At 39.8% G+C, this 26,953-nt stretch overlaps 2 protein-coding genes across 2 annotated transcripts; both read right to left on the bottom strand.

Annotated features, from left to right (window-relative positions):
- Window positions 1–429: 429 nt before the first annotated feature.
- LOC136232775 (large ribosomal subunit protein uL2) lies at window positions 430–3,287 on the bottom strand. Its single transcript, XM_066022169.1, has 2 exons — window positions 2,770–3,287; window positions 430–947 (listed from the first exon to the last, which is right to left on the bottom strand). The coding sequence occupies exons 1-2, from the start codon at window positions 3,207–3,209 to the stop codon at window positions 605–607; spliced, it is 783 nt and encodes a 260-aa protein (XP_065878241.1). The 5' UTR covers window positions 3,210–3,287; the 3' UTR covers window positions 430–604.
- A 16,547-nt stretch (window positions 3,288–19,834) lies between these two features.
- On the bottom strand, window positions 19,835–24,138 carry LOC136232173 (iron-sulfur cluster assembly SufBD family protein ABCI8, chloroplastic). Its single transcript, XM_066021213.1, has 2 exons — window positions 22,604–24,138; window positions 19,835–20,362 (listed from the first exon to the last, which is right to left on the bottom strand). Exons 1-2 carry the CDS (start codon window positions 24,026–24,028, stop codon window positions 20,144–20,146), a joined length of 1,644 nt encoding a protein of 547 aa, XP_065877285.1. The 5' UTR covers window positions 24,029–24,138; the 3' UTR covers window positions 19,835–20,143.
- Between the last annotated feature and the right edge of the window lie 2,815 nt (window positions 24,139–26,953).

The following is a 26,953-nucleotide window of genomic DNA, read 5'->3' as shown; positions in this document are numbered from 1 at the left end:
CTAGGAAACTTTAATACCATCTTAAACTTCATTGTATAAAGAATATTAGTTGCATAACCTGCATAAGGACACCAAAACCAGTGTGTTCTGTGAACTAAGTCAACAGCCATTGTATTTTGCAATTGAAAAGCAGTAACAACTACTGTTTTCCAAAGATACACAGAAGACAATTCAAAAATTAAAAGACAGAAATTAATCGGAATATACTCGTGTCTTAATAGAACTACTCTGCCGAACTTTCCTTCAGCTATCGCTGCAATCATGGAAAATCTGCTCGAAAGATAAACACAGCTTCTGCAACAGAAATTGTTTAGGAAAGACCTGAAAAAAGACCCTTAGATAATCGAAGATTGTAATGAGAAACAGATTTGCTATGAATTAAATCGTTAGACTGCATAAACACTAGAAAAGGAAATTAAAAAACCAAGAGACGAAAAGGAAATTTAATGCAGAAACGATATCGAATGTTGGATACTGAATTGTTGTCAAAACTTAAAAATTGAATCCTCAATCCACAAAAGGGGGCAATATCAAAAATTAAAAGGGCAACAAAACTTCAAAAATTACTGCAAAACTGTCTAAAAACAACATAGATGGATTGATACTAAGCCTTATCGGCTTTGGCAGCAGTTGCAGCAGCTTGTCCACGAAGACGACCAGTCCTCCTTGCAGCAATGAGACCAACCTTTTGGCCGGGTGGTGCATCACGACGAACAGTACTAGCATGCCCAATATGCTGGTGGTTACCACCACCATGAGGATGCTCAACTGGATTCATAGCCACACCACGAACCTTGGGCCAGCAGTTTCTCTTCACTCGGTATTTATGATATGCGTTTCCTGCCTTTAACATTGGCTTCTCGGTTCTTCCTCCACCAGCTACTTGACCAACCATAGCTCTGCAACCACTTGGGACAATCTTCTTCGCTCCAGATGGAAGCTTGATTCTGAGAAACAGAAATCAGGGCCATAACGAAGCAATTAAGGACGCAAGAAACTGTGAATACTTGTACTCGAGATATTAAATTTAGACCCTATAAGTATTTCAGAGGTCGAGGTAAAATCTAGGCGAAAGAATTCATATACATACAGGCCTTTTCAACAAGGAACCTTCATAAATTAAGATACATGAAGCCCTAGTCAATAAAGGGCGGCCCGGTACACTATACGTCCCCGCTAAGCGAGGGTCCGGGGAGGGGTCCCACCACAGGGGTGTACTGGGGGCAAGCCTTCCCCTGCCAATTTTTTGGCAAGAGGCCGCTCCTAAGACTCGAACCCGTGACCTCTCGGTCACACGACAACAACGTTTACGAGTCAATGATCCATTAAAATACTTGGAAAGAAAAAAGTTAACACAGTCCAAAGACGCTTTCAAACAATCTACGTAGTAACCCTATACAAACCAATACCAAAATTTCAAAGGAATAGTGGAATCTAATTTGTACAAAATAACAATAGCTAAAACATACTTAAAGAACAATATACAGTTCAAGGTAATAATTTCTGACATGATAACACAGACTTCGGAGATTATCTGACTAACACGACACCATTGATAAGGTTATCATTTTCCGTGCATTTATATCATGATAACACAGACTTACAGAGATAATCAAACTAACACGACACCATTGACAAGACTATCATTTTCCTTGCATTTATAATCCAACTAACACGACACCATTGATAATCCAACTAATGGAAATTTCATTAAAAAATTTGTCTTGCAGGATAAACTTTAACTTTCATTTTGCAGAATAAACTCAAACTTTCAAGGTAAAACATACTTAAAGAACAATATATAGTTCAAGGTAATAATTTCTTACACGATCACACAGACTTTGGATATTATCTGACTAACACGACACCATTAATAAGATTATCAATTTCCGTGCATTTATATCATGATAACAGACTTGCAGAGATAATCAAACTAACACGACACCAATGACAAGACTATCATTTTCCTTGCATTTATAATCCAACTAACAAGACACCATTGATAATCCAACTAACAGAAATTTCATTAAAAAATTTGTCTTGCAGGATAAACTTTAACTTTCATTTTGCAGAATAAACTCAAACTTTCAAGGTAAAACATACTTAAAGAACAATATATAGTTCAAGGTAATAATTTCCTACACGATAACACAGACTTCGGATATTATCTGACTAACACGACACCATTAATAAGATTATCAATTTCCGTGCATTTATATCATGATAACACAGACTTGCAGAGATAATCAAACTAACACGACACCATTGACAAGACTATCATTTCCCTTGCATTTATAATCCAACTAACACCACACCATTGATAATCTAACTAACGGAAATTTCATTAAAAAATTTGTCTTTCAGAATAAACTCAAACTTCCATTCTACTTCATATTTAAACTCTCAATCGGAGTTAAACTTTTGCCTCTCATTTACAATCTTTAAACTCCCAAACAAGATTAACGTTTAATTTCATTTCCATTAATTCCATCTCCTTCCCATTAACTCCTTTTAACTCTAACCTCCATTAAACTTCAAATTTCCAAACAAATGCTAAATGATTTTGCCCATACCTAACAAATAAATATTCTCAAATATCAATAATAAGAATAAACAACACAAAAATCCACATAAACTCAATTCAAGATCACACTCCTACATATCGAAATTAAAATCTACAGTAAGCACAAACGGAAACTAATAATTGTAAGCAGACACAAATCAGAGCTCGAAGCAACAATTATTCACAGTTAAGAGAAAAACAGATACCTGCTCGTTCCATTATCAGGATTATGACTAACAACAATAGCATAATCCCCGGAGCATCTAGCAAAGGATCCTCTATCACCGACGTGGTGCTCAACATTGCAGACAACAGCTCCTTCTGGTATAGATCTCAACGGCAAAACATTCCCGACCATCAGATTAGCCTTCTTTCCACAGTAGACAAACTGACCAGTATACATTCCTTCAGCAGCAATGAAAAGCTCCTTCTGGTGCTTGTATCGGAATGGATGGCGGAAGGTGACACGGGCCAACGGGGCTCCACGACCTGGATCGTGAATGATTTCAGTAATCACCCCCTTCAGATATCCATTCCGCTCGCCGAAGTCAAGGGAGCGGAATCGGGCGGGACCTTTCCGGTGGTGAGTATGGGATTTGAAGACGGAGCCGGCACCCTTACGTTGAGCACGGATGACTCTACCCATTTCGGCGGTGAGGAAAGGGAACTGAGAGGTTGGTAGGATTTTAGGGTTTTAAGAGTTTAGGGAATGGAAGATGATTCATCTACCACCGTTGATCTCATCTCCTTGACAGACATTATAGATGACCTAGGGTAAATTACATTCATGGCCACTAAACTTTATCCTTTTTAACATTGAGCCACAAAATTTTAATCTTTAACGGTATGGCCATAAACTTTACACTTTTAGCACCGGTTGCCACTCAACTTTAACTAACTCCTTAAAATTACCATTAACGATCTCAAAATGAAAATATTCAAGAATTAAAGTTGTTCATGAAGACATTTACCATGAAACCATATTTTTTATTTTTCAAAATCACCTCGTTTGAAGCTTTCTCTCTCTAAAAATTTATTTTCTCTCTCCTAACCAAACAACACCTAAATGACTCAAAACAAAAAATTTCAAAAATTAAAGTTTCTTAAAATATTATTAACTTTTCGAATTTTTTTATTTGAAACTATCAATGGTCGTTTTGAGACGTTGAGTGGTCACCGGTGTTAAAAAGTATAAAATTTAGTGGTTATCTCATTAAAAATTAAAGTTTAGTGGTCATAATATTAAAATGGGTAAAGTTCAATGGCTATGGGTGTAATTTACCTACCACCTATATTGTGGAAAATAAGGTCCAAATTGCCTTTAATGTATTTTTTTGAGAAATATAAATAAATGATAAAAATAAAAAGAGATGCAGAGTGTTAGGAGTGGGCGAGTTGGGCTAATGTAATGGGGAGGATTGTTGTAATAATAGTTGTAATAACAAGTGTTGTAACGGGGAGAGTGAGAGTGTATATGAATGTATATGTAATAGGACCAAGAGTGGGGGAGAAGGGGATATCTTAGGCTAATCCTAGTGTCAAGTCCCGGGGAGGATAGTCCTTCCCCCCTATAGTGTGTCTTATACTAACTCGGGTCCCTTTTCCAACGGACATTACAAAGCCCCGTACACCATAGGAGTGGGCGAGTTGGGCTAATGTAATGGGGAGGATTGTTGTAATAATAGTTGTAATAACAAGTGTTGTAATGGGGAGAGTGAGAGTGTATATGAATGTATATGTAATAGGACCAAGAGTGGGGGAGTGTACTAAGTCACTCAGGTTTGTGGTGTACGGGGCTTTGTAATGTCCGTTGGAAAAGGGACCCGAGTTAGTATAAGACACACTATAGGGGGGAAGGACTATCCTCCCCGGGACTTGACACTAGGATTAGCCTAGGATATCCCCTTCTCCCCCACTGCCAATGTTAGGATGTTGAGGGTGTAATATGGTTGCCTTATAATTAATAAAAGCCCACGTGCATTATTCATATACTGTGTTCCTTTCTGTATGCTGTTGCTTGCTGTGATATGTGACTGGTGTGGATTGTCTGTATGTTATTACTGTGATGCTTGTCCCTTTTCTCTAATAGATATATGGCTTGTTCCTGACCCGTACATGTGCCTAATGCAGATCTTGTAAGGTGTGACACTTGGCTGGCTTAGCTTTCGGGAAAGAAGCAAGCGCCACACGGTGTCAAGTAGTTGGCCCCGTGACACGTGGTATCAGAGATCTGCAATGGGGAGGATTGTTGTAATAATAGTTGTAATAACAAGTGTTGTAATGGGGAGAGTGAGAGTGTATATGAATGTATATGTAATAGGACCAAGAGTGGGGGAGTGTACTAAGTCACTCAGGTTTGTGGTGTACGGGGCTTTGTAATGTCCGTTGGAAAAGGGACCCGAGTTAGTATAAGACACACTATAGGGGGGAAGGACTATCCTCCCCGGGACTTGACACTAGGATTAGCCTAGGATATCCCCTTCTCCCCCACTGCCAATGTTAGGATGTTGAGGGTGTAATATGGTTGCCTTATAATTAATAAAAGCCCACGTGCATTATTCATATACTGTGTTCCTTTCTGTATGCTGTTGCTTGCTGTGATATGTGACTGGTGTGGATTGTCTGTATGTTATTACTGTGATGCTAATGTAATGGGGAGGATTGTTGTAATAATAGTTGTAATAACAAGTGTTGTAATGGGGAGGATTGTTGTAATAATAGTTGTAATAACAAGTGTTGGGCTAATGTAATGGGGAGGATTGTTGTAATAATAGTTGTAATAACAAGTGTTGTAATGGGGAGAGTGAGAGTGTATATGAATGTATATGTAATAGGACCAAGAGTGGGGGAGTGTACTAAGTCACTCAGGTTTGTGGTGTACGGGGCTTTGTAATGTCCGTTGGAAAAGGGACCCGAGTTAGTATAAGACACACTATAGGGGGGAAGGACTATCCTCCCCGGGACTTGACACTAGGATTAGCCTAGGATATCCCCTTCTCCCCCACTGCCAATGTTAGGATGTTGAGGGTGTAATATGGTTGCCTTATAATTAATAAAAGCCCACGTGCATTATTCATATACTGTGTTCCTTTCTGTATGCTGTTGCTTGCTGTGATATGTGACTGGTGTGGATTGCCTGTATGTTATTACTGTGATGCTTGTCCCTTTTCTCTAATAGATATATGGCTTGTTCCTGACCCGTACATGTGCCTATTGCAGATCTTGTAAGGTGTGACTCTTGGCTGGCTTAGCTTTCGGGGAAGAAGCAAGCGCCACACGGTGTCAAGTAGTTGGCCCCGTGACACGTGGTATCGTGAGTGACAGAGATGGGAGATTTGTGGGCAGTTTTTGGTCAGAATTATTCAGATTGCTTGGCTCAAATTTGAACATGTCCACTAGCTACCACCCCCAAACGGACGGCCAAACTGAAAGATTCAACAGCATGTTGGAAGAGTACCTTCGACATTTTGTCAATGCGAGCCAGAGAAATTGGACCTCCTTATTAGATGTGGCCCAATTTTGCTTTAATAGCCAGAAAAGCTCATCTACTAATAAAACTCCTTTTGAAATTGTTACAGGTCAACAGCCCTTAGTGCCCCATTCGGTAGATATGCCGTACAGAGGAAAGAACCCCAAGGCCTTCCTCTTCACAAAGGAGTGGAAGCAAAACGAAGAAATTGCTAAAGCTCATTTAGAGAAGGCGTCCAAAAGAATGAAGAAATGGGCGGATTCAAGTCGCCGTCCGTTAGAGTTCCAGGTGGGAGACCAAGTGATGGTCAAATTACTTCCAGAACAACTCCGCTTCTTACGCAATCGGGATCGGAGATTAGTGAGGAAGTATGAAGGTCCAGTGCCAGTCATAAAGAAAGTAGGGTCAGTATCGTATAAGCTGGACCTACCCAGTTGGATGTCAGTGCACCCGGTCTTCCACGTAAGCAATTTGAAGCCATACCATCCAGATAAGTCAGACGAGAGTAGAAACAAGTCTACCAGACCCCCAATCATGAAGAAGGCACCATCAAGCAGAGAAGTCGAAGAAATCTTAGCAGAGAGGATCGCCACCACAAGCCGACGTTCGTACAAAGAATATCTCGTCAAATGGAAGGCACAAGGCGAAGAAGAAATCAGCTGGGAGAAGGAATCAGACCTCCAACCCTTCAAGCAGAAGATTGAAGACTTCGTCAAAGCTCATTCGACGGGGACGTCGAACCTCTGAGTGGGGGAGAGTGTTAGGAGTGGGCGAGTTGGGCTAATATAATGGGGAGGATTGTTGTAATAATAGTTGTAATAACAAGTGTTGTAATGGGGAGAGTGAGAGTGTATATGAATGTATATGTAATAGGACCAAGAGTGGGGGAGTGTACTAAGTCACTCAGGTTTGTGGTGTACGGGGCTTTGTAATGTCCGTTGGAAAAGGGACCCGAGTTAGTATAAGACACACTATAGAGGGGGAAGGACTATCCTCCCCGGGACTTGACACTAGGATTAGCCTAGGATATCCCCTTCTCCCCCACTGCCAATGTTAGGATGTTGAGGGTGTAATATGGTTGCCTTATAATTAATAAAAGCCCACGTGCATTATTCATATACTGTGTTCCTTTCTGTATGCTGTTGCTTGCTGTGATATGTGACTGGTGTGGATTGCCTGTATGTTATTACTGTGATGCTTGTCCCTTTTCTCTAATAGATATATGGCTTGTTCCTGACCCGTACATGTGCCTATTGCAGATCTTGTAAGGTGTGACTCTTGGCTGGCTTAGCTTTCGGGGAAGAAGCAAGCGCCACACGGTGTCAAGTAGTTGGCCCCGTGACACAGGGCTGACATTTTATGTGTCTATGCGAATAGGGGTCTTAATAAAACAAAATGGAATAATGACCAAATTTAACCTCCAACGTTTCAAGTGAAGTATAAATTTAGCCTTATGAAATGGTACAAATGTAACTCTAATGTTTTCAAAAAAAATCAATTTTAACTATTTGTTATTGAAAATTTAAAAAGACTGGTTTGATTGTTATTTCACTGTCACGTTAGACCTTCGAAACAAGTTTGTTGATAAATCGAAGTAGTTTCGTATATTTTTTTTTGTTGGTTTTTTTGTAACTATATTAAAAATTAGTAAATATTTTAGAAATTTGATAAAAAAAAATTGTTGTTAGTTTATGCGTAACAGATTTACTTTTTCAAATTTTAATTTTTGTAAATTTGTTAATAATATATTAAATATCTAAGATATAATTAATATTTAAAAAGTCTAAAGTTACAGTTAAATGTCAATCTAACCAATTTTTTTCTAATTTTCTATGGTTAAAATTAATTTTGTTTGGAAATTTTAGGGTTAAATTTACATCATTTCATACGTTAAGCTCAATCTGCACTTCACTTAAAATGTTGGGACTAAATTTGGTCTTTGTCCCAAAAACAAATTGTACTTAAAAAAAATAGTATGACATTGATAACATCCGCCATGAAATATGAAGGACTAAACTGGAGATATTCCCTAGCAAAGAGGGCTTAAAGGGAGAAAAGACCCGCCTCCAAGATACATGACGAACAGATAAGGATACGATGTCGTCTTGATCATTCCTTTTGGTGATCCGCCACATAGCACATAACTGGAATACGATGTCGTCTCGTAGAGCTCAATTTATGATCCGCCTTAGTCAGAAATACGGTGTCGTACCAGGGTTACTTACAAGGATCCGTCCAAGAAGGGGCCAAAGGGGATTCGCCTCATATGGCAATACCCTTCTAGAAGAAGCAGAGGATTAGACGGCGTAACTCATTATCATTTAAACTAGCATTAATGATAGCTGAGAACCTGCCAAACCATGGAGGTTAGAAGATGAAGTTAAACCACATCGAAGGAGCATTACTCTTCATTAAAGAGAAGGTTATTACAGTTATCACTCAAACTTGTATAAATACCTTTGTAGCGTGACAGCAGAGGTACACTTTTTTACTAACTCTTCTTAGCCTTGCTTTGTCATTACAGTTTATTCTCTTGAGAAGTTTACTGACTTAGGCATCGGAGTGCCCCCGGCCGATCCCAACGGCGCCTCATAGGGACGCTCTACGGTGTTGCTAAATCTCAACAATATCAATTGGTGCGGTGCTCGTGGAATCCTAACATTAATAGGGTTACACGATGAACATTCAAAGATGTCTTCAAATAATCCCACTGGGAATATCCATCCTAATGAAGACCACAATGACAGTCCCCTTGAACAAATTATACCACCTCCTGACGGTACGGTGCAACCTTCACATGAATGGTCTCCCGAGTCATTTTTGGACCAAATGGTGGAATCTGTTCGACGGGAACTAGGTAATGAATCGGCTGATAGAGCGCGCGATATCCTCAATAGAAACGATGTAACGGAGCGGGCTAGAAGGGTGCCCACGCAACAACAACCCCAAGGGGGCACTACTAGTGCAGATCCAGTGAGGAATAATTCTGAACTGAGGGATAGATCGAGATCACATCACAGACGTTCGCCCAGCTCACAAGAAAACAACAACAAGGGTCGAGATGGCGGATCCCTTTCTCCAGACAGGTTTATGGCGGCGGTAGAGGCGCGATTCCACGAAGAATCCCGAAAGCAAAAACAGAATGAAGAACGATACGCCCATCAAGTAAATAGGCATTCGCCTTTCACGGCCTATATCATGGGATTCAAAACAGACGGCCGCTACAAAACCTCCAACTTGCCGCAATACAAGAAGGCGGAGAACCCTGAGGCACACGTGAGAAAATACAGGGAACTGATGCACCTAGGGGGAGCAAATGAAGGGATCCTTTGTAGAATGTTTTCTACAACGTTGAGCGGATCAGCTTATGGATGGTTCGAATCCCTAGCGGCTGGATCCATAAATAGTTGGGAAGAATTAAGCCGAGAATTCTGTGCAAAGTTCGCAGGCAGTATCCCCTGCAAAGTATCTAGCAGGACACTATAAGATCTAAAGCATAAAGAAGGCGAACCATTAAGAACTTACATCAATCGGTTCAACGACTTATGTACGGATATAACAGACGTTGATGTAAATACAGCGGTAGAGGCCATAATAAAAAACACGAGGTGTAAACAATTGCAGGAAAAATTGGTTATCCACAAACCAAAAACAATGGTGGAATTAGTGGAACGCTACAAAAGATTCATGGAAATTGATGACATCAATAGAAATAATGAATCGTCAGGCCATAATTCACTAGAAAGAAGAGATCGTGGCGGATCTAGCAGACGTGAAAATAGATGGGCGGACTCCAGATCCAGGGGACGAGACAGTAGGTGGACTGATAGCCGATGGACGGATCAAAAGGACAAGCGTCCCTCCAAAGGCGGATCTCATTTTACGCCGCTTAACACTCCTAAAAATGAAGTCTTATTATGGCTAGAGAAGAGTATATTCAAAAGGGACGTCACATACCCTGATTTCAAAGGGGAACAGCACATCTCCATGGGGAAAATGCAAAACAATATTGCAAGTTCCATAGAAGGCAGGGACATGATACGAATCGATGTTTTGCGCTAGATAAAGAGATTGAGAAGTTAATTGAACGAGGGGTGCTCGATAGGTTCGTTCAAAACGAACAAGGCGAAGGAAAAGACAAAGAAGGCGCCACAGGCAAGGGTAAAGGAGTGATCAACGTTATTGCAGGAGGACCCGAATATCAACCACTCGCTAAAAGAGCAAGGATACATGATTCTGATAAGGCGACTCTCAATAAACCTTTTGCTGAAGTTGGATCGCCTAATGGTCCTCACGCTGATGCGCTAGTAATCATGATGAACATTGAAGGATGGGATATGAAGCGTGTCATGATTGACACTGGGAGTTTGTGCAATGTAATCACAAGAAGCGCATTCGCCAAATTGAAAATAGATCCAATGCAAGTTGAAGCTACTATTGTGGACATCCTAGGGGTGACCGGGCATACTGTCCAAACCAAGGGACAGGTAATGTTGGAATGTGAGATCACGGACGGAAACCAGACGTGGAAGGGAGAGCAAGAATTTACCATACTGGATGGCCAGTTGGCGTATAATGTTATTTTAGGAAGACCTTTCCTTTCCGAAGTTGCCGCCCTAATATCGGTACGCCATTTAACTATGTACGTGCCAACTGAAAAAGGCAGAATAATGGTCAAGGGGAGCCAAAAAATGGCTCAAGAAACTTATACGACATCTCTAACCATACGCCCACAAGAAGATAACAATGAACAAGAAGAGGAGGAGAATATGAACGCAGCCGCCCTAGGAGAGACCGAGACATGCCTTATCTCCGAAGGAAAAAGAGTAAAAATAGCAAAAGGGCTGCACCTAGAGATTAAGGAGGCAATTATGCAAACACTTGTTGAATTCCAGGAGGTTTTTGCAGGTGATAGTGAAATATTAAGAGGAGTAAGCTCGGATCTCATTACTCATAAACTCAATACAATGGAGGAAGTTACACCGGTCACACAAAAAAGAAGAAATCATGGGCCAGAAAGACAGAAGGCGATAGAGGAAGAAATCGCAAAGCTCAAAAAGGCGGATGCGATGGAAGAAGTCATTTATACTGAATGGCTAGCGAATGTGGTTTTAGTAAAAAAAGCTGGTGGAGCATATAGAATGTGTGTCGACTTCACGGACTTGAACAAAGCATGCCCAAAGGACAATTATCCACTACCATGTATCGACATTTTGGTGGATGGAACGGCAGGGCACGAGGTTTACTCTTTCACAGATATGAAATCCAGTTATCACCAGATACCTATGCATCCCGAGGACAGAATCAAGACATCATTTATCACGCATCAGGCGACATATTGTTTTAAAGTGATGCCTTTTGGCTTGAAAAATGCAGGGGCCACATATCAATGCATGATGAACAAAATCTTCGAGGATAAGAAAGGTGATAACTTCTCCATATACGTGGATGACATGATCATCAAAAGCAAAACCATGAAGGAACATGCGGCGGACATCAAAGAGGTACTCGATGTATTAAAAATTCATAACATTAAGCTTAACCTGGAAAAATGTACGTTTGGTGCCACATCTGGCAAATTTCTGGGCTATATCATTAATCGCCAAGGAGTCACGGCCAATCCTGAAAATGTAAAGGCGGTGTTAGAAATGAAGCCACCAAAGAACCTTCGAGAAGTGCAGCGCCTGAATGGGCGGATCATTGCTCTGGAAAGATTCGTATCTTGCTCCGCTAGACGATGCCACCCTTCTATGAAGTAATTAAGAAGCAAAAATCTTTCGATTGGAATGATGATTGCCAACAAGCCTTCGAAGGAATAAAGGGGTTCTTGTCTAAACCACCGCTGATGAGTAGGCCAACTAAAGGTGAGGACCTTTATTTATACGTCTCAGTTACAGAAAAAGCAATATAAACGGTCATAATCAGGGAGGAAGAAGGACAACAATATCCTATATATTATGTAAGCAAGGTATTCGAAACTAAGATGCTGAGACAAGATATTCGAAACTAGACAAAATGGCGTTGGCAGTAGTAGTCACCTCCATCCGCCTGCGCCCGTATTTTCAAGCACACACCATCATAGTGCGAACGAGTATACCAATGAGGAAGGTGTTGCAGCGGCTAGAAACATCCGGCAGGTTGATGGAGTGGTCCATACAGCTAGGCGAGTTTGACATTCGGTACGAAGGAAGGGTAGCGCTGAAAAGCCAGGTTCTGGCGGACTTTGTTAGAAGAATTCACAAGCTCGCCAAAAATCAGAAAAGAAGAATGGACAGTGCATACAGATGGAGCCTCTTCAGAAGAGGGAGCAGGAGCAGGAGTAGTAATAAAGGGACCAGAGTATGTTCGAATCTGCTACACAGCCAAACTAGACTTCACCACAACTAACAACGCGACAGAATATGAATCCTCGGATTACAACTGTTGAAGGAAGTTGTACCAGAGCATATAGTGATATACAGCGATTCAAAGTTGATGGTGAACCAGGTAACGAAGAATTTCCAGGTCAAAGATGAAATCTTGGTAAAATATGTGGAAGAAGCAAAGCGGATCCTATCTATACTAGAGGGCAAAGACGTGAAGTGGGAAATAGTACACATCCCGCGAGAATCAAATATGGAGGCGGATCACCTAGCCAAAACAGCCTCCACCAAAAGTCAATGGCAAGACCTCACATGTTCGTTCTCAATCAAAACGAAACCGGCATTTGATAAAGAAGAAGTGGCGATCGTCCAGTTGGCTCAGAATGATTGGAGAACCGCCATAGTAAAATACCTAGAGGAAGGAATTCTGCCTGAAGACAAGAACCAAGCTAGGAAGGTAGTCAAGAAGGCCGCTCATCACGCTATTATGGAGGATCAGTTATACAAAAAATCATTTAGCCAGCCTTGGTTAAAATGTATAACTACGGAAGAGGGACAAGATGTTCTCTGGGAATTGCACGAAGGAATATGTGGAGCACACGAGGCACATACTACGGTCTTTAGAAAAACAAGATTAGTAGGATATTATTGGCCCACATCAGAGAAGGATGCCAAGAAAATGGTGAACGAGTGCCACAATTATCAAATTCACGCAAATGAAACACATGTACACAAGGCGCTTCAAAGACCAATCATAGAAGGCTGGCCATTCACCACCTGGGGCATTGATATAGTAGGGCCCTTCCCGCCTACTAAAAGGTAATACAAGTTCGTAATAGTGGCGGTAGATCACTTCACCAAATGGGCGGAGGCCGAACCTGTTTCAATTATCACTGCCAGGCGAATGATAGATTTCCTCCACGACAACATTATTGGGAGATTTGGCGTACCTCATACGATCATCACGGATAATGGGACGCAGTTCAATTGTGAATAGTTCAAGAAATACTGCTCAGATTGGGGAATCACCAACAATTTCACCTCCGTTTACTATCCACAATCAAACGGGATGACTGAGGTTACAAATCGTACGCTTGTCAAGGGGATTAAGAAAAGATTGGGAGAGAAGAAGAAATGTTGGGCGGATGAATTGATGTCGGTCTTATGGGCGTACCGTACAACCCCCAGGGTAGCGACCAGGGAAACTCTGTTCTCTCTTACTTACGGTGTCGAAGCAGTTCTCCCCATCGAAATCAAAAATCCGAGTGGGCGAGACTCCTTTTATTGCAAGCAGCAGAATGAAGAAAGGCTTAGACAAAGCCTGGATGATCTTGAAACGAAGAGAGATAAAGCTTCTACAAGAATCGCCGCCTATAAATAGTGAATCGCCTCATACCACAACAAAAATGCTCGCCTAATGGAGCTAAATAAAGGGGATTTAGTCCTGAAGAAGGCGGATAAAATCCAGTCGGCAGATGGAAAAGGCAAGTTAGGCGTAACCTGGACGGGACCATACCGTGTAGCGGTTAAAATTGGAGCTGCCACTTTCAAACTTGAGGAGATGGATGGAACAGAGATACCAAGAACTTGGAACATCTAGAATCTCCGCAAATACTTTCAAATGTAGAATGAAAAGGGGCCTTAAGTACTCTTTTTCCTTAGAATAAGATTTTTTCTCAATGGGTTTTTTCTTGTATAAGGTTTTAATGAGGCTCGTAAGAGAGGCTATTCACCATTGTAATAAAGGCAAGCCATTTCTTGCTCAATGAATAAGATTGATTTTGTGAAATTAATTTGTTACTCGTATGTTTCTTTTTAGCACATAAATGTCTTCTAACTGAGAGGGAAGGCATAGATTCTCCATTCGTCATTGTATCTCTTGTAAAGAGATTTTTTTTAGGCAAACGCAATGTGATGGTTGTGTTCTCCAATGTTTTCTCCAGTGAGGAGATTGTATACGAAGTCCCTCCATATCAGGGCAGATTCTCTTCCCCGTGAAAGAATCTTTTAAAAGTCCATTCATAGGGCGGATCCAAAATTATAAATGTCCCGCAACGGATAAACACTTCTTTGTTGTAAAGTGGTCATTTAGATATCCTATTAATGGGCGGATTGTCCTACGCAAAGGAAATCTTTAAAAGCTTAGCACAAGCTTACCGGGGGATGGCTGGCCACCTACCCCGGAATACGATGGAAGAAGTTTGAAAACTTGAAAAAATTCAGAAGAAGTTTGAAAACTTGAAAAATTCAGAAAAAGTTTGAAAGATTGAAAGATTGGTGTACTTAAAAAGCAGTTCAGAGAATAAGTCTAGGCACTTATGTCTGTCCCAGAAAGCATATAACTAAATAAAAAGGTATGCATCCAAAAGCAAAAACTTCTTGAGGAGAAGCAAATGAAATATTAAATGTGCAAAAAGATATTGTAGCATTTTTACATCAAAGAGAGACCCTAAGCAGTAAGGTCATTAATATTATCATCAAGAGGAGAGGAGCTTGGATTAGCCTCAACGGGCTTCGACGTAGGTTCAGGAACAATATCATGTTGGCTTCTTGTTTGCTCATCCGCCTTAGGGAGTTTTTCACTAGGCGCAGTGTCGCCATCCTCCAAAATGTCCTCCGCGTCCTAAATAAAGTCATCCAAATCAATGATCCCTTCACTCTTCTTTGATATGGCAGGAGGGGCAAAAGCTTCTTTGAAGATGACCACCCTAGCATCCTCCAAGGAAGCATAGTAAACTGCCTCATTCTCGGAAGGCACCTCCACTTGGGGATCATCGATGCCAGCATCCGGAAAGTCTTTCAAAAGAGCCACCAGGATGCGCTCGCCATAATAATAGGCACGGAGTCCACAAGCTTCCTCCAGACGCTCCCAGTCCTTCTCCTGCCTCTCTTGCTCCGCCCTCAGCTCCTCAGACAGCCTGGCAGCTTCCAAAGTCTTCTCTTCTAGCTTCTTCTCCAGGTCAGCAAGTTTCTCCTTTAAACCATTCGCCAAGGCACTTGCCTCTTGGGCATTGGATCTGGCGAGAGAGGCCTCATCCTCTAGCTCCTTAAGGCGAGCTTCATTCACTGCATTCATAGCAAGGTCCGCCTCCACAGCGTTGCAGTGATCAATAGTCTGAGATAGATAATGAAAGAAAGAGTAAGTTAGGGAAGAAAATCATAAAAATATGTCAAAGTCAGAAATAGCACTTACCGCCAGAGCCCGACGCTTGATCATTTTAAGGTGAGATAAGGTCTTGTATTTGGCCCTTGTCTCCAGAACAATAGGGAGCTTGCCAATGGCTTCTTTAATGTCATGAATTATGTGCTCCGAAGCCAGAACCAACCCCGGACCATAAGTGGACAGCCAATAACCCCTGAGATAAGGTTTCGAGGACTGAAAGTTGGAAGAACAGATTAAAGACAAAGGTAAATTTCAAAATTCCCTATAGAAAGCATATAGAAAGAAAAGGCGTACATGGGAAAAGGAAGAAGAGAATAGGGAGACATTGGGAGTCTTGGTCGGAACCATCTGCTGATCCGGCTCACCGGCTTGTGAAGCCCGCACCTGAGGACTGGCCACCCGGGCTTTTTTCGAAGAAGGAGGGGATTGAGCCCCGGAGGTTGCAAGACGTTTCCCATCCTTCTTGCTAAGCGCAGCGTTCGCCTTCTCCTGGGCGATCAGAGCTGCTTGAAGCTTACACCTCTCTGCAATAACATCCTTGGCGTTAATTCTCCCCCTGTAAGAAGGGGCGAAGAACAAAAACAAGTCAATAAGGCGAATCAAAAAAGGAAGATACCTTCAAAAGCGTAGAAATTATTGTAGCGAATCTCTCCGTCCGGCATTGTTGCCAGGGGTTCGCCAGACTTCATAATAGTCAAAGCCTGGTCATACGTCCAAAAATCATGCTTGAGAGACCGAAGGATCCGCAGGGTACTCTTCTCCTCCTTGGTAAGGTAAAATTTTTGATTCGCCCTTTTTTTTAGATTATAGTTCCATCCGGCAGGAAATCCAAGAGGTACGCCCTCCACTATCTTCACAAAGAAAAATCTGTGCTCCCAACGATGGACGTTCGACATCTTGCTATGAAAAGGTGAGTACCCTTTTAATTTGGAAAAGGTAAGGTGACTTTCCACCCCGCGCTTGGATATGGTGTGAAGAGTTCGGAAAAGGCGAGGGCTCAGAATTAAGCCCAGATTCGCCGCCAAGTAAGTATCTAATATTAAATCTAACCAACCATTTGGATGTAGTTGGCAAATAGGGATGAGGAAAAATTCAAGAATGTCCCCAATCATCTTAGGGACTGGATAACTAAAGCCCCTCTCGATATGGCTTTGATAAACTGCAAAATAACCCCTAGGAGGGGATGCAGGACTTTGATAGGGCGTGGGAACCATGCAAGAAGCTGCTCGGAGCCAAGGATATAGGGACTGAAGGGTTATCAAAAGGGAAAAGCTAAAACTAGAAGAAGTCACTTCCATTTTAGGGGCCTTTGCCCCTTTCTTTTTAGGAGCAGAAGAACTCGCTTCCTCTCCGGAGGTAGGATTCTAGGTTTTCATGGACGCAGTAGGAATACGAAATGAAGAGGGAGCTAGGGAATAGTTTCAATTCAAACTTGAGGTTCTCTCGGAACAGGAGGTAGAAGAGGAAAGAAGCATCAAAGCAAACAGAAATTCAAAGGAAGAATGGAGAAACTACATCAAAAAGATGAACTTACATGAAAGATCGAAGAAGAGAGGAAAAGCTTCTGAGAGGAAAAGCTTCTGAGGATGGCTGAAGAAAACCGTAGAAAGTAATGGTAAAAGTGATAGAAGTTGGAAGGAAAGATTTTTCTATTTAGTGAAATGATTAAAAAGTTTTGAAATCTGTGTCAAGGACTGCCACCTGTAAGAACGTCATTGGCCTAGATAAAGGCGCCTGTCAGGAACAATAAATGCTAATAGCATGCGAGGAAGCTGAGAAGTCCTAAAGAACTTAAGAGACCATTTAGGGGAGGCTTCTGATAACATCCGCCATGAAATATAAAGGACTAAGCTGGAGATATTCCCTAGCAAAGAGGGCTTAAAGGGAGAAAAGACCCGCCTCCAAGATATATAGCGAACAGATAAGGATACGATGTCGTCTTGAGCATTCCTTCTGGTGATCCACCACATAGCGCATAACAGGAATACGATGTCGTCTCGTAGAGCTCCATTTATGATCCGCCTTAGTTAGAAATATGGTGTCGTACCAGGGTTACTTGCAAGGATCCGCCCAAGAAGGGCCAAAGGGGATTCACGTCATATGGCAACACCCTTCTAGAAGAAGCAGAGGATTAGACGGCGTAACTCATTATCATTTAAACTAGCATTAATGATAGCTGAGAACCTGCCAAAGCTTGGAGGTTAGAAGATGAAGTTAAACCACATTGAAGGAGCATTACTCTTCATTAAAAGAGAAGGTTATTACAGTTATCACTCAAACTTGTACAAATACCTTTGTAGCGTGACAACAGAGGTACACTTTTTTACACACTCTTCTTAGCCTTGCTTTGTCATTACAGTTTATTCTCTTGAGAAGTTTACTGACTTAGTCATCGGAGTGCCCCCGGCCGATCCCAACGACGCCTCACAGGGACGTTCTACGGTGTTGCTAAATCTCAACAATATCAGACATTAAATTGGTCTCGGACCGCTTAGATGGTAACACATCAGTATAATTGATGACTTGCTACCATCTGAATAATTCAGAATCGATTGGTACCGAAACATTGTAAAACTTCTCCAAGATTATTCCTCACAACTCTCTAAACAATCAAAATGCTACTTTTATCACTTTCACTTGCTTGAAACGATTTTTCACCATCTTAACTTTCATGAAATGGAAGTTTGAAAAAAAAACTGAAAGGAGATGACTTTTCCACTACCTTAATTTGCTTAACACGGTCTTTCTGTGTTAGAACTCGTGTTCTAAATTAATATCTTAAATAGAATTAAAAGGAAAGGAAAGAATGAGGGAAGAAAATAGAGTAGGATACGGAAGAAGAGATGGTAGATTTAGAGAAGGAAATTATATATATATTCTCGTTGATAGATTACAATAATAATTGTATGGCCTTAAATAGCAGATGAGCTCAACAGAACAACTATAGATTCTACAGTTGACATAACAATATAGATATCGTTCATTATAGGCTAACCATAATGATTGTTATTCTCCGGCTGCTCTACAAAGAGACTTGAATCGTTGATCTAGAGCTACGACTTGAACTTTCTAAGTTGCGTGTGTTTTTTTCTTAAGGGTATTCGGTTCAAAATTCGGAATCAGAATTGAAATCGAAACCGGAATGTTAAGAATCGGAATCGGAATATCTATTTATTTCTTTTATTTCGTTTACAAGAGAGATGGTATGAACGTGAGAGAGAATAAAGAGGAGGTTACATATTCTACAACTGGCGTAACAACTTAGCTACCATCCAAAATAAGCTAACCATAATGATTCTAAATGGAAAACAGAATATAACAATTAATAGAAGATAACAAAATAATAGTTTATAGGCATTATATCTATTTGGATCCCCAAACTAAAATTTCAAAGTTAATTAGGATTATAAACTCTCAAAATCATCAATCAGATCCCTGAACTAAGCAAAAATCATCAATTGAGTCCTCATCCTATCCTAAAATAAAAAACTGTGACTATTTGATACAACTGTAATAATCTCTGTGTTGGTTCAAAATGTGTTTGGGGAAAAGAGTCTGAAACTGTTCAAGCGGATGATTTTCTATGAAGTCTTAATTGATGATTTTTGTTTAAAATTGTGACTCAATTGATGATTTTTTTGTTAATTCAGAGGCCTGATTGATGGTTTTGATAGTTTAAAGTCTTAATTGACTTTAAAACCTTAGTTTAGGGAGTCAAATGGGTATCATGTCTAATTTATACTACTAACAAAAATAACACTAGAAACAATTGCCACCCTAACTTTGGCAAATAACCAATCAGTCCTTTCAAGAATATTTGGTATTCTGCCACCTCAACTTATTTAAATTACCATGTAGATTATGTCACCACACGTGAAAGTAAAGGGTTAGTCAGGAACGGCTATAGGGGAGTTTAGGGGGGTTTTGAACATCCACTGATTACCGAAAACTCCACAAATTATATGAAAACTATGAAAGGAACTTTAGTTTTTTAATATCAAAACATTGAAAAAAAATATCAATTTAGCACTCATAAATCACGATAAACACCACTCTCAATGAATCTTGGATCCGTAACTGGAATTAGCTACAGTAGTTTAAGCAAGTTAAGAGTACAAAAAGGTTATTTTGGTTATTTTGAAAATCGAAGGGGTCATCGTCATTAGGCGTTTCGATGCAAGTCGAAAGGGCTGAAAATTTCATCTTTCCATAAGATGAAGGACTGCACAAGCCATATCATGTTCAACAGAACTCAGTAATTCACAAAACAGAGTAAAAACACATTAAAAATTCACTGCCAATCTTCAATTTTTACAGTCTCAACTCAAGTTTGTTATACATGATAGTCTTTATTATCATTATATATACACAAATGCTACAAAGGATTCATTCATTCCCTGCTTTTATTTCCCATTTTCCGGGTTCCTAAAACGCAACAGATCATGGTTTTGCAAGTAAATCTGCAACTACTAAGTGTAAAACTTATCTGAATGCTGCATTTACAAAATGTAACTTACCAATCTTCTGCAATAATCTACTCATTATCAGCAAAAACAGAGATTTCCAACTAAATTTCGGGTCACGAGTTAACCCACGGATCCTTCGAGCTTCAAGCTCATCAGCTGGTTCACCTCAGCGCCGAATTCATCAGGCAATTCATTGAACACATCCTGACAAAACCCAGAAATCATGGCAGCCATGGCCTTTTCGTAGTCGATTCCCCTTTGCTGAAAGTAGAATAGCTGATCTTCGCCGATTTTGGAAGTGCTCGCTTCGTGTTCTACACGAGCCGAGGGGTTCTTCACCTGTTCGACAAGATTAGACCATCAGATAATGCTATGAGGGTTTCTAATTTTCTGAATCTAGATTGAAACTGTGCAAGATGAAAATAATAAATCTGCTAGAACAAATGCTAAGAAAGGCTTCAATATAAAGAAATAGTTCCATTGTTACTCGGGTAAATTCCACCAATGGTCACTGAAATTTATGGTCTATTCACAAAAGTCACTGAAGTTTATTTTCTTTCGGTAATCATTGAACTTTACAATTCATTTCAATAAAGCAATTCCGGAGAATTTGTAACATAAAAGGCGGTTAACTATATGACAACTAAGCACCATGTTGGAGAAGGATGTGATTTTTAAAAAAACTTAATGGCTTAGGATGTGCCACGGGACATACACGCCACTTCCACGTTTCTACCACATCAACTATAAAAGTTAGACAAGGTGACACTACACTTAGTTGGCATATGATCAATTATCTTTTGTGACACGCCAACATTCCAGAGAGTGTTTATACAAATTGGCCGGAATGACTTACTGAAATAAAATATGTAGTTCAGTGCTTTTATTGAAAGAACACGAAGTATTGTGACCTTTGTGAAAGGTACCTCAAAATTCAATGAGTCGGTGTAATTTACCCATTGTTACCGGACCGGTAATGGTTACCAAGGGCATATTCATATAATAAATTCAATATGATTGTGAAAACTTAAGCAAGCATAAACAAGGCAAAAGAAGCAACATCAACACATGAATGCTAAGAAAGAGTAAAGAACACGCATTTTGGTCCTTTAAGCACATTGTTTGGCGCTCTGACAATGTTTCTGGGACCATATTTACAAGCATCTTTATAAGGCACCTTCAAACCCTCTTCCTAGATGGAGGGCTGCCTGGAACCATCCCTCCTAGAATGGATTCCGGTGGCTGGGGTGCAACGGACCTCCTACGCACCCCTTTTTTCGCATCAGCTCCAATTTGAATGTTGACATTGTTTCTAAAGCATATTTTTATCTTTAAAGATGAATAGCGATAAGCATCAATAAAGATACTTGACAATGGAAGATGGATATGTAGACATGAAAACAACAATTAGACATTAGGCTATAATCTATGTTGCACAAAAACGGAAACAAACACAGGGAAACATTATTTCTTAAAAAAAAATAGCTAGGCAATGTGGAAATGCTACCGAATAGGAGTTTCATAATAGTTGAATGCACTAGTGACCTATAATTACAGGTTAAATTATACCCATGTCCCCTCAACTTTGGCGTTACTTTCTTTATGGCCCATGAACTCCAACACACGACAAAAGAAGACTTTGCCCTTTACCAACATAAAAGTCGACCCGAAAATGACTGTTGACGACCTCATAATCGAAAGTCCAAGTTTAAAGTTGTTTAGAACTACATTTCCTATGGAACCACGTTTTCCATTTTCCAAAATCGTCATTTTCTGAACTTTCTTTCCTTAAAGAGTCATTTTCTCTCTCTTAACCAAACAAGACCTAAATGACCTCAAAACCAACAATTCAAGAAATAAAATTGCTTAGAACATCATTTATTGCAGTGGTCAAAAGTTAAGGGGCTTTTATGCTGGTAAAGAGTAAAGTTCATGAACTTTTATGTCCGGTTTTGAAGTTCATGAGCCACAAGAAAAGTAAGACCAGCTCTGAGGGACCATGGGTGTAATTTACTCCATAATTATATCATTAACTCCAACTTATGCTTTAACAAGCCCAAGTGTTCACAAATGTCAACAGAAACTCTCAGTTATACAGACAAAGATACCATAGCCAAATGCGTTTAAGTATATCGAAACAGCAAATGTGCCAGAAGTAGTTCTCATATTCCTGAAGCTGAGGCAGCTTACTAATTGCTTTTGAGTACAAAAACTGAAAGGAACTTTGAAGACGGAGAACATTGGCTCGAGCAAAAAAGAATTGAGAAAGGTTAACTACGAAAAGACAGAACACTTGTGCCTTGCGCCTAGGCTCCAGGACCCCTAGCGTCTTTAATAACTATGAAATGCACAATCTAGAGCTCATTTGAATAGCACAGATCAAAACAACAATCCCCGCCGCCGCAGATTATACTTAGATTAAGACCAACAGCTTAACATTATTCAAAACACTCAAAAACACATAATATCCATAGAGAAAATACCCAATTCTCATAAGCGCCGAGATTCATATGAGAGATTGCTAAAACATAGGCACATAGACAGAGCAAATAACAGCAGATTACATGAAAATGAAATTACCTGAATATAAGGATACGTATTCGCAGCTGCTTGATCGCCAATAAGCATCGAGTCACACTGAGAGGAATTCCTTGCATTTTCCGCCTTGGATTGAACTTGAACAAGTCCCCTATAACAATTCTTCGAATTCCCAGCTGAAATCCCCTTCGAAATAATCCGACTTCTCGTGTTCTTCCCTTTATGTATCATTTTCGTCCCAGTATCCGCCTGCTGATAGTTATTCGTCAAAGCAACAGAATAGAATTCTCCAACAGTATCATCTCCTTCCAAAACAACACTAGGATACTTCCAAGTAATCGCAGAACCCGTCTCAACTTGAGTCCACGATATCTTAGACCTATCCCCAGCACAAAGACCTCTCTTCGTGACAAAATTATAAATCCCTCCCTTCCCTTCCTCGTCCCCCGCGTACCAATTCTGCACAGTCGAGTACTTAATCTCCGCACCCTCAGCACAATACAGCTCCACCACAGCAGCGTGAAGCTGATTCGTGTCGTACGAAGGCGCAGTACAACCTTCCAAATACTCAACAAAACTCCTATCCTCAGCAACAATCAAAGTCCTCTCAAACTGCCCCGTTTCAACAGCGTTTATCCGAAAATACGTGGAAATCTGCATCGGGCATTTAGTATCCTTCGGTATATAGCAAAACGAACCATCACTAAACACAGCAGAATTCAAAGCAGCATAATAATTATCATCACTAGCCACAACTCTCCCCAAATACTTCTTAACTAAATCAGGATACTCCTTAATCGCCTCGGAAATCGAACAGAAAATCACACCAGATTTCTCTAAAGTTTCCCTATGAGTAGTAGCAATTGAAACACTATCAAGAACAGCATCAACTGCAACATTAGCTAATCTATTCCTCTCATTCAAAGGAACACCAAGTCTATCAAAATACATAAGAAGTTCAGGATCAGCTTCATCTAGACTATTCAATGTCGGTTTCTTCTTCGGAGCTGAATAATAACACATATCTTGAAAATCAATAGATGGATATCGATTATCAGACCAATTAGGTTCTTTCATCTTCAAAAATTTCTCAAACGCATTTAACCTAAATTCAAGCATCCAATCAGGTTCTTCCTTAAGAGAAGAAATTAACCTAATCGTTTCCTTAGAAAGCCCTTTCGGAATCGAAAAAGAGTCAATATCGATATTAAACCCAAATTTCTTGTCGTAATCACGATTACGAAGAATTTCTCGGATTTTTTCATCGGAAGTAGTGGTAGAAGTTGAAGCGATGTTACCTGATTCGATTTTCGATTGAAACCCAACATCTGCTCGGACCTTAACGAGGGTAGGGGTTTTTGGAGTCGGTGATTTCTGGTGAAACGAGAAGGATTTAGATGATTTAGCTGAATCTGAAACGGGTTGAGGACAGAAGCGAGAAATTCCGTTTGCTAACAAAGATGCCATGGATGAAGGTACGAAGATAAATTAAAGATTTTGTTTCTGCTTCAGAAAAAATAGCATTAATGGATTAATTTTATCGTCCATAAGTTTGGACAAGATGACTTGTGCATCCCACACGTACTCAATCTCGACCGTCAATTGATGGATCAAAATATGGTCAGCAAAAGTCTGCTAATTATTATAATTATCTTAAATTTTGTGGTCGCTATTTTTGAAATGACACATATTGAATAGAGATTGACATAATCGGTTCACCGCTACAAAAATCAAGACTTGGTGTCTTTTAACTGGATATTAGCAGTAAGGGTGAGCAGAGCCGAACCAAAAACATAAAGACTGAAAAAATCTGATCGAAAAAACTGAATCAAACTGGATCGAATTATATTTTGGTTTGGTTCGATTCTAATTTTTAAACTAGTTTGGTTTTCAGTTCGGTTCGGTTTGATCTGGTAAAAAACCGAATAAAACCAAACCGAAATACAATAGGTACTACTTTTAGTTTTAAAGTTTTAAATTAATTAACTAATTATATATAGAAAAAAATAATTAAATATGTTTTTTTTTTTCTCTCAACTAATTATATATACAAAAAAAACTAATTATAGGATTATTATCTTTATATAATTGTTTAATTAGTCAAGGCACAAGTAGTTACAGGTCTCTAGTGTTTTATTTGGTCCAAACATGAACCAACCCGGATCGGACCAAAATAATTCGGTTTGGTCCAGACCAAACCGAATTCTAATTTGGTTTGGTTTTCTTCTAAAAAATAGAGATAATTTGGTTTGGTTCAATTCGGTTTGGTTCGGTTTTTAGACCGAACTGGACCATGGTCACTCATAGTTAGCAGGTAGCTGAGAGCCGATAACATTAGCTGTTAGGATTAATTTTTTGTTAGTTGATTTATTAACTGATTTGATTAGCTAATTGTATAAATTTGTTTAGTAAAATTTAGCTGATTGTTAGTAGCTGTTTGGGTAAGTGATAAATAAATATATGATAAAACATTTATTTGAGGTTAAAGGATAATATTTAGAGGTAAAAATATCCTTCAAAACAGATGGAGCAATAAGCTAATTGAAAAAACTTCTAAAATGAGCTTTTTTTAAAATTAGATTTTTGGATCCAATAAGCACTTTGAAATCTCTTTTCATCAAACACCACTATTAGAGGTTTGACTAGTCAAAACCTCTAAAGTAGCGCAATCCTCTAATTTTACCTTAAAAAGTTCTTCACCAAAGAGGACATAAATTTTATCAATTCATTCATCGAACATAACGAGAGATTCCATTTTTTTTTTGCACAGTACTGATTTTGGTATTTGAATGTGTTTATAGGTTTAGTATAATTCAACGAGCAACTAAAAAAGTTAACTCTAAAATTGGATCAGACCTCGACGTTGTAAGCGTAGATCCTACTCCACAATCTCCATATCTTCAGCTTCTACGGCTCAAAAACATTTCTTTGAGACATATAAGGACAATTATATGAGCTCCTGGTGAAAAGAAGTCATGTAGCTTGAAAGATATAACCAACGCTACATTATAGGGGAGAAGAAAGAACCCCAAATAATGACGAGCACGATCTTGAAGTTCACAATTTCGAGGATGATATGGCATAAAAGACTGATACAACTCGAAACTCCATGACAGACCCAAAAATGATGCTACTTGCCACATTACAAAAAACACAAGAGACTCGAGTCTAAATGGCAGACTGTAGTCACATCATGAGAACCATCGGTTATGGGCATGTCTAACGAAAGACAAAAATCATCCATCCCGAGCACGGAAAATAAGAGGCAAGAGATAAACCTAAGATCTTCGTTTAGAGTGTTGGTAACGATACTCTTCTTAAGGAGCAGAGCACTCGATGGAGAAAAGACAAGAGGTCTTAGATAACATCAGTCCTATAGACAATATTGAGAAAGCTTCGACTGGGGAATCTTGGGAGGTACTCTTCCAATATTTCTTAGATAGGAGGGTGCTTAACAAAATGATAGGCTATCAGATACCATTATATGCCCCTTTGTCGCAGAGAATTATTAATACTCCTTCTTCACCACACTAGGTAACCCCTCGTCTACCTCATTATTTTGGTGTGGAAGATCCAAATGAGCACCACACAACGTTCATGAGCATGATGAACATGTATACCCAAGAGGACGTAATGACGTGTAAGATTTTTCCCACCACTTTACTTAGGATGGCATAAGAATGGTACAGAGAGTTAACGATTGGATTTATACGTTTTTGAAGGATATATTTGTGGCTCGATTCGTGGGGAATTGAAGGGTGAGAGAATAAGTACATATTTGCGCGATGTTAGTTAGTGGAGCACATAGCCTCTTCACGATTATCTTATGTGTTCTGATGGTCTCCTTTGTTAAATCTCTACGTTTGGAGGTTGCCACAGATGCATTAGAAAAAGTAACCACTTGTGAGTCCTTGAAACAAAAGTCTTACACTAACCTGCCTCAGACTTTCAAGGATTCGATGGCTATGGACCTTCTGTTGCAATGACAACAAATGCCCTACTGATTACGTCGACAACAAATGGCTATGTGCCAGTGGATTTTGAATACCACTATATGGACATGATCGGTGGAAAGAAAAAAATTTATATACATATATGTCATGAATTCATTAGTCGGGAATATTATTCCATGAGTACCCTAAAATTTTCCAGCAAAATATGTGTATTAACTCATTTTCATAAGTGTTCATAATAGTAAAGAGGAAAGTTTAATCAATTTTCATAACATTTTGAAGTTGAGTGACCACCGACATCATTTCCCCTCTATTGTCCATTATCGGTTTTTCCACCTCCTATCAGTAATTGGCTATCATAATGGTTTTTCCAACTCCTATCAATAATTGGCTATGGTCGATAGCTTATTTCAGGCCAGTGATGGATCTAGAGGGAGGC

The sequence above is a fragment of the Euphorbia lathyris genome, chromosome 6, assembly GCF_963576675.1.
Source record: "Euphorbia lathyris chromosome 6, ddEupLath1.1, whole genome shotgun sequence".
NCBI classification, from domain to species: domain Eukaryota; kingdom Viridiplantae; phylum Streptophyta; class Magnoliopsida; order Malpighiales; family Euphorbiaceae; genus Euphorbia; species Euphorbia lathyris.
Note: the sequence above shows the minus strand (reverse complement) of the source record. Positions and strands in the feature narration are given on the sequence as shown.